This window comes from Mytilus trossulus, chromosome 12 (assembly GCF_036588685.1).
Source record: "Mytilus trossulus isolate FHL-02 chromosome 12, PNRI_Mtr1.1.1.hap1, whole genome shotgun sequence".
NCBI classification, from domain to species: Eukaryota; Metazoa; Mollusca; class Bivalvia; order Mytilida; family Mytilidae; genus Mytilus; species Mytilus trossulus.
This window is the reverse complement of record NC_086384.1, coordinates 2,935,671-2,944,499: the sequence shown is the minus strand read 5'-3', so window position 1 is coordinate 2,944,499 and position 8,829 is coordinate 2,935,671. Positions and strand designations below refer to the sequence as shown.

General features: G+C 29.9%; 2 protein-coding genes across 2 annotated transcripts in view; one reads left to right on the top strand and one right to left on the bottom strand.

Annotated features, from left to right (window-relative positions):
* Positions 1-1,697: 1,697 nt before the first annotated feature.
* LOC134692938 (uncharacterized) lies at positions 1,698-3,656 on the top strand. Its single transcript, XM_063553582.1, has one exon. It carries the CDS (start codon positions 1,983-1,985, stop codon positions 3,639-3,641), a length of 1,659 nt encoding a protein of 552 aa, XP_063409652.1. The 5' UTR covers positions 1,698-1,982; the 3' UTR covers positions 3,642-3,656.
* A 1,481-nt stretch (positions 3,657-5,137) lies between these two features.
* LOC134693561 (uncharacterized) overlaps positions 5,138-8,829 on the bottom strand; it is a 29,923-nt gene continuing 26,231 nt past the window's right edge. Inside the window, exons 11-13 of the mRNA XM_063554400.1 lie at positions 8,161-8,217; positions 7,945-8,001; positions 5,138-6,545 (exon numbers count right to left, since the gene is read on the bottom strand). Of these exons, the coding sequence (XP_063410470.1) occupies positions 6,358-6,545; positions 7,945-8,001; positions 8,161-8,217 (302 nt within the window). The 3' untranslated portion in view covers positions 5,138-6,357. The remainder of the gene's footprint in view (positions 6,546-7,944; positions 8,002-8,160; positions 8,218-8,829) is intronic.

Here is an 8,829-nt window from a genome sequence, read left to right as displayed (position 1 = left end):
ATCCATGCAAAGGAAGACAACTTGATAGGTAAATGGACAGTTGCTGAATAATTTGTGATTTAACTCCCTGGTGAAAAAGTGGCAGTATTTATCAAGGTTATCAAAATAAAAATATAATCCTTTTCAAATATAATTATTTGTTTCCGTGTGTTCTTAAATGAATACTTTATAAAATACAAAGTAAGAATTTATCGTGTTCATGTATCGACTGAATTAAAATTATCTTATTGCGGTAGTTCATTGTCACGGGAAATGTTGTATTCTGATTTTGAAAAACCATGTCTATTCAGGCTAGATATTTCAAGGAAATATTACATTTTCCTTAAATGTGAGCCGTCTTTATAATATCTTGATAGTTTTTAAATGTTTGATAAAAAAATAAGATTAGGTCGTATTTAATTTTTGAATGTATTAAGGAGGCTCGTGGGTACAAAAAAAAAATAGCAAATATTTAAACATTTGTTTGTTTCATAACAAATTGTATTCATTACATTATTAGTTGTAACATTATGATATGGTTAAAAAATCAACCCAAAAAATCAAGGCGTTTAAGCCCCAAATGATTTTTAAAATTTTGATATCATTGAAAAAGCTCAAAATTATCTCCCTTTGGTGAAAAAATGATATTTTTTGGCATTAAAATTGAAATATCTTTTTAAACTCATCGGTGACCTACATTTTTTATTATTTTTTTCGAATAAGCTGCACGTTAACTAAACAATCGTAAAATTTAAGCAATTTCTTATATTAGGTTCTTTTTTTATTTCGATTTTACCTTTTTTTCTCCTATTAGTTCAACAGAAAAAAAGCACCTAAACTAAAATGCATGCTTTTTTCGATGGCAGATTGTGAGCTTAAATGAACGGTGACCCCATATTTTTATTTAATTTTTCTATTAGGTATAGGATAAAGTTTATTTAGAGAAAAATATAGCAAAATCCTATATTAGAAAAAAAAAATAGATTTATACCCAGGAGCCCTCTTAATAGTCCTATCGATTTATATGTAAGCAATACATTATACTTGGCAAAATTTGTAAGGACAGACTTAAGTAAGTTTTTGATTGTATAAAAAGGCAATGGTTGCAAAATTTAATGGTAATCTAAATCCAATGTGAGTTATAAAATCGAAGGATTTATATTTCATGGTAAACAAAACCCTATGCCTTAAATTAAACAATGCCAATTGCTCATTTGAAAGATAATGTTTATATATGAATATAGGAATATTTCTGTATTGCTATCTTTGTTTATGTTTTGAATGTGTATATGCGCATCAATCAATCAATCAATCAATCAATCAATCAATCAATCAATCAATCAATCAATCAATTAATCAATGAATCAAAATGAAGTTGTCACATATATGTTACTAGTCTCTACGAGTACACTCGCCGGGATATAGGTTTGTTTACTGTTGCAGTGTAAATCAATCATGCAATCAATCAATCAATCAATCAATCAATCAATCAATGCATAAAAGAGAAGATAGTTTGTAGTATTTATAAACTCATCTCATCTTTTCCACAAAATACTTATAAAGACACAAAATCACATAGAATTTTTTTTTTTTTTTTTATTAAATTATACAGCTTCTAATACGTTTCATCTGACTGCATATGATTTGTTATGCCTCAGCGGTTTCACATATTTACATATATATGCATATCAGATTTTCGCCAGTATCTTACTCATGTACAACCACAAAAAAACAAAGAAATGTACAGGGTCATTTCAATATGCTGCGTATAAGAAATAAGATCAGACTATTAAATGTCTCAATTCAATTGTTGTACATTTCTCGTTTTGTCGGGACTACAAAAGATAAATATTCGATTTTTATTGTAACGAATTCTATTCTTAAATTTAAAATGACGTATGATAAGTATATATATTTACTTCCTGTTATAAGTTGTGTATTTGGTCATCGGAAATTTAATATTTTAGGCGGATATATTTAGAACAAAAGCAAGAAATAATAGAATGGAACATTTTCATTTGTTACCTTTTCAAAAAAGTTATCATATATTCATGTTCAATGATAGAAAATCCGAACTTGATAGACTTTGGGTCAGCGATGTTATAAAAAACCTAGAATATTATGGATTTAAAGGTGGGTGTATCAGTGATGATTTTGATATAGAAATATCCGTATTTAAGAATATTCAGAGGAAAATAAAACAATCAATAATTACAGCGTTTGTTATTTCGGAAAATTCACTTAAATCGAAATCGTTCACGAATAACATGGAAAATGCTGTGATGCTAATAACAGAGTCAGACGAGGAACACGCAATGGTTCCAATACTGTTAAATGATAGCGAAATGCCAATTTGCCTGCGTAACTACCATCCACTAATTGTGACTGACAGGAGAGAAGACTGGTGGCCAAAATTGCTACGGGTATTAGAAAATCATATATTATGTTCTTCGAGTAGTGGTGAATCGGACGAAGATATTCGGAATTTGATTGAAGAATGTAAAAAAACTTTAGCAATAAAAAGCATAAAAAAGCAAAAGAAGTTCAGACAATTATGCAAACAATCGGGCATTTCTCAGTTTACAAGTCAAATGGGTACGAGAACAATGCATGCAAGTCTTTTAAAAGGATGTGGCGTGGAGATTGTCGACCAATGTCTAATTTTGAAGTGGGATAGATTTGAAAATGTTATGATAGAAAACCGAGACACACTAGTAAGCATAGTACACTTTAATCAAGCATGTACACTCAGAGAAGTGGTCATTAATTTGACAGAAGAAGGACACGATAAGCTTATTAAAGGATGTCCGATATGGCAATCGAATCTTACAACCTTTATTGAAAAGTCTCTTAACTACGACTTTTACACAGGAATTGATGACAGAATGACCTATGATGTGAAGTTTGAAGGACATACAAATTACGCGTTATTACATTCAGTAAATAACATTGTTCGAAATCTATATTTGGAAAATTTTAAAGCTCGTTGTTGTCAGTTGGACACAACGGAGAAAAGAATTGAAACATTCAAAAACTGGCCATATGACAAGCGTCAAATTTTGATATTTGCTGAAGCGGGATTTATATACACTGGACATTTAGATACCGTCACATGTTATGCGTGTAATCAGAGCCTATATGGTTCATCAAAAGAAGATCGAGATAGTCTAATGGGACAACATGTTCAGTGGAGTAGTGATTGCTCTTTTCTGAATATTCAAACTGATAGCATAGTTTTAGATTTGTTGAAGCAAAAGCGTCGATCTCAGTCAATATTGGACGCCACAGATTCATACAGTCCATATGCATGTGATGACAAAATGACGCTAAGCCAGATAACTAGAACTAATGAAAGCGCAATAATAGAGTATAACTTAAACATCAATGGGACTATGCTAGCAGAGATTGGTTTCACTATTGTGTCGCCGACCGAACCTGACGTCGGAGTTGTATGTTCTGAATGCAATTACATCAAATATGGATTTAAAGACATACACGAACTCGAATCTTGTCATTTGATGTGGTCTGGAGAACAGTGTCAATTTCTTATCAGAACAAAAGGAATTAAAGCCATTCAAATATTCCGAGAGGATAATGACTTAAGAATTCAATACAAATCTTCTGTTTCTTTCAAAACAATAATGATCAATCGGAACCAGTAAGAATTTTGCCATAAACAATATTTTAAAATCACTAACACTGGAGTTTATGGTTTATAAAAAAGTTTATTTATTACAGATATTTTATTAGATTGAAATTATAACTTCTTATTTTACTGATGCTCAAATCACGTAAGGGTTTTACATACACGGCATAGGTCTGAGTTCTAGGGATGTCTACAGCCAGCATTAAAAGAGGTTAGTGATTGAGGAACTTCTTTTCATACATGTAAACTACAAATAGAATTTAGATTGCATAGCTTGCAATATTAAGACGGAAATTATAATATCATATACATTATAGTTATTTTTTGTTTCATTTAAGATTTGAAGTGATTTTATAATCAGGAGCATTCTTTCTTCATTGTTCTTATAACGTTTCATTTTCCTCAATTGACTATGAAAAAAGTATTTGTTTGACAGTAAATGTTGTTTTTTTCAAATGTCAAAGACAAAGTGAGGTTAATGAATCAAAACAAATCAAATCAAATATTTCATATATATTTATATTATCAACAACATAAAAAACCTGAAAAATAATGTTAACAATATGTAATACATAACATTTGATCATTATCATAAACAGTAAAAGCAAAATATAATTAACGTAAAAGCTGACAGTATTAATATTGTTAAAATAAAACAGATACGAAAAAAGTGAATATTCATGTTGTCGTATTTACATTGGATTTTTAATTCAGAAATGAATACATTTCTATGCACTTCATGATTTCGCTAGCGAGCAGTGTGTCTATTTAAATTGCTGAACATCACTCAGCAGTAACATACCAACCGCTTTATCTTTCTACGTTTGATCAAGAAAATACTTGACCGATATGATATATTTTTATTTTAACTCACTAACGATATGTTTTTTAAAAACTTCGATATTTAGATAATAGGATAGTCAAATAGTCGATATTTAGATAACGGAATAGTAAAAAAGTCGATATTTAGATAATGAAATAGTCAAATAGTCGATATTTAGATAGAGGAATAGTCAAATAGTCGATATTTTGTTGATTGTGTCCTATTCCGAATGTGAGATTTTGTCTTCGTGTAGATCTACGTGTTTACACTGTCTACGAACCCGATCTTTTTAATTTACCTCTTCCTTTGTTCGTAAGCTTGGTTGTCCTCACATTTGAACATCAGTAAACTTCGGTTGCAAATATTCAATAAGAACTATTTGCCCTACTCATACACCATATTTTGCCGCAAAGCATGATGTTCCCTTTTGTTTGTTAAGTTTCTATTGCTTCTGTTCTTTGTTGTATGATTTGTCGAGCAATTAATGACAGATTTGTTAGATTTCGATTAAAATATAATTCACCATTTTGCCTAGGGAGATTGCACTCTATAACTGCGTTTAATTTGTGTACATCACGTGCCTGAGATCACTGTAACAATTCTGAATTACAGCAAAAAATAAACCTACTAGAAAACTGTTTTTCATGTTGGTGTTTTCATTTTGTGTCGCAAAAATAAATATATATATATATATATTCCCTGCAAAAATGCGTAGTCCACTTTTATGCATTAAATCAATATACCCGAAAGCAGACAACCAATATGATATGGAACACATTGAGGCATGTAAAAATCAGCAATGTTTAAAAAAAACCACATGTTAAGATAAATTTGGAATGAACACATTTAGTTAGATTGATATACGATCGAGTCGAATATCTGACAAATATGAACGCTTTGAACTATTGACATTCATTTTTCTCTGATCCAAACTCACAATATTTATTTCAACTGACTAGCGATTTGTTTTTCAAAACTTCGATGTTTAGATAAAGGAATAGTCAAATGTCGATATTTAGATAATCGAATAGTCAAATAGTCGATAAATAAATATATATTATGCATTAAATCCATATACCCAAAAGCATTTGGCATGGAACACATTGAGGCATGTAAAAATTAACAATGTTTTGAAAAAAACCCATGCTAAGATCAACTTGGAACGAACACATTTAGTTAAACTGATATACGATCTAATCACATATCTGACAAATATGAACACTTTGAACTATTGACATTCTGTTTTCTCTGATCCAAACACACACTATTTATTTTAACTCACTAGCGATATGTTTGTAAAAACTTCGATGTTTAGATAATGGAATAGTCAAATAGTCGATATTTAGATAATGGAATAGTCAAATAGTCGATATTTAGATACTTGAATAGTCAAATAATCGATATTAAGATATTTGAATAGTCAAATAGTTGATATTTAGATACTGGAATAATCAAATAGTCGATTTTCAGATACTGGAATAGTCAAATAGTCGATTTTAGATAACGGAATAGTCATATAGACGATAAATATATATAATATATATGTTTCCTGCACAAATGCGTTGTCAACTTTTATGCATTAAATCAATATACCCAAAAAGCAGACAACCAATATGATATGGAACACATTGAGGCATGTAAAAATTAGCAATGTTTTAAAAATAAAACATGCTGAGATCAATTTATAAAAAAGAAAATGTGGTCAGATTGTCAATGAGACAACTATCCACAAAAGACAAAAATGACACAAAAATTAATGATATAAATGCGTTGTCCATATGGAACACATTGAGGCATGTAAAATTGAGCAATGTTTAAAAAAAAAATGTTGAGATAAATTTGTAATGAACACCTTAAGTTACATTAATATACATCGAATCGGATTCCTGACAAATATGAACACTTTGAACTATTGACATTCGTTTTTCTCTGATCCAAACACACCACTGTCTAAACTATTTGGGCCACTAAGTTTCGGTTTTGTCTCTGATTTTCCACCATAGCTTTTGCAACTGTTATAAGTTCCTCTAATTTCATGATTAAAATACTCTAAATCGCTCACAATGCTGTCATTACTTGTATTGCTACTGTCTAAAGCTGTAATGAAAGTATGAATATTGTTACATTTCTGTTGTAAATGTTCAATTAAAAAGTAAAAACACAAAAATACTGAACTCCGAGGAAAATTCAAAAAGGAAAATCAAAAATCAAAAGGCAAAATCAAAAGTCCAAACACATCAAACGAATGGATAAGAACTGTCATATTCCTGACTTGGTACAGGCATTTTCTAATGTAGAAAATGGTGGATTGAACCTGGTTTTATAGCTAGCTAAACCTCTCACTTGTATGACAGTCGCATCAAATTCCATTACATTGTCAACGATGTATGAACAAAACAAACATACTGAAAGAGTAAAAATGTCCAAAAAAGGGGTACAACAGACAATATTGTGTTATCATCTTAATATCACTACATAAACAACAAATGTAACAAAGAAGCACAAAAAGGCATACATCAGTTTAACATTCTCACTTTGCTTTTCTTATACGGCTGAATTTATCTATATAAAGTCTATCCATAAATGATAGAAGGTTTTCCACTGGTGTAAAATTGCGCGTTTGAAATTAAACGACTGCTGTCTTAAGCTGTAAAAAAAAGTAGATACAAATGTACATTGTAGTATTTCTGTTATGCATGTATTACAAATATCTTAAGCAGTAGGGAGAGTATCATGAGTATATCTATTGTAAAATTTATGTTATATGTGTTCAATTATTACTGCTGCCTAAAGCTATAACAAAAGTAAACATATTGTAATACCTCTGATATATATGCACAAGTATTACGACTGTTTAAGCTGTAAGGAAAGTAGATATATTGTAATATGTCCGTTAACTATGTATTACAAATATCTAAAGCTGTATAGTGATAGTATATCTATTGTACAACTTCTGTTATATTAGTATAAGTATTACGACTGTCTTTAGCTCTAAGGAAAGGAGATGTATTATAATATTTAGGGAATATATGAGCATGTTTTACTGTAAAGAAACTCTATCCATTGTAAAATGTTTGTTTTTATATGAAGTGCGACAGTCATAAGATGGAAAAAATATATTAGTCGTAACATTTCTGTCAAATGTGGATATGCAAAAAATCTAAAACAGATTTATTAGCTAGTAGACAATTGTTATAATGGAATATTCTAGATTTGACAAACAACGATGCTGATATACAACTTGTAACACTGTTTGTAAAACACAAATGATGCCCCTACCTTGCCAAAGGAAATTATAATTAAACACTTTGGGTGATAATGTAACTGTTTGAATATCGTGCAAAATGTTTAAATTGTACCTAAAAAACTGTCAGAAGAGATAACCGGACAAACAATGTAAACGATACTAAAATAAAAAGGCGACTATTAGATGGTGTTTCGTTTTCAATTTTGATGTGTTTGAGCATTTGACTTTGCAATTTGTAAAAGAACTTACCGTAATAATTTCCCTGGACTCGATATTTTGTTCTTGTGTTAATTTTTAATGTTGAATCTGTATGGAATATAAGTGATACAGAATTAACATTATATACCTGATGAAAGAATTGCACTCGATATTATGCATGTTAAAATCATTTTTGAGGATAAACACATAATCAAATGTTGATAAATTACCAATTTAAGATAGACACTTATGTACTGATATACATACCAGATTTATTCATTGGGATATACTCCCCAGATGCCAGTGGATATGACTCAGTCTTATCTACAAATATAGAGTTTACTTAAACGTATCTTATTGATATGGAGAGTTATCAATCTTACTACGTATATATTGTGTCTTATTTAATGTGTTGTACGGTGCATGGGAATTACTTTGTGAGATTGCCAATCATAAATATAAGAACCCTACTCACAAAGAGCTGATTAATTTAATCCACCTTTCTCTACATTTGAAAAAGGCTGTACCAAGACAGCTATATAACAGTTTATGTCCATTTTTTTATGTGTTTTTTCATTTGATTTTGCAATGCCATTATGGACTGTACAATTAGATTTTCCTCTGAGTTCATGATAAGTATTTTTGTAATTTTACTTATTTTCCACGACTGTAACACATCTTAAGGTAGATCATAAGTAAATGTTTTTTGAGACAGAATTTTCTTACAATTTGCTAAATCTAAGATTTAACTATGCTTTTTTTCAAAAATATTATAAAAAGAATGGGTCACCGTGCAATTTTGCAAGCTTTAAGTCGTTGAAAAATGCCTAAATTTGCAAGGTTTGTTCATAAAAAACACCTGAGAGTGCATACAAAAATTCTATGAGATAGAATGTTGAAATAAATTGTGAGAAGATAGGTTTCATAATATGTTTT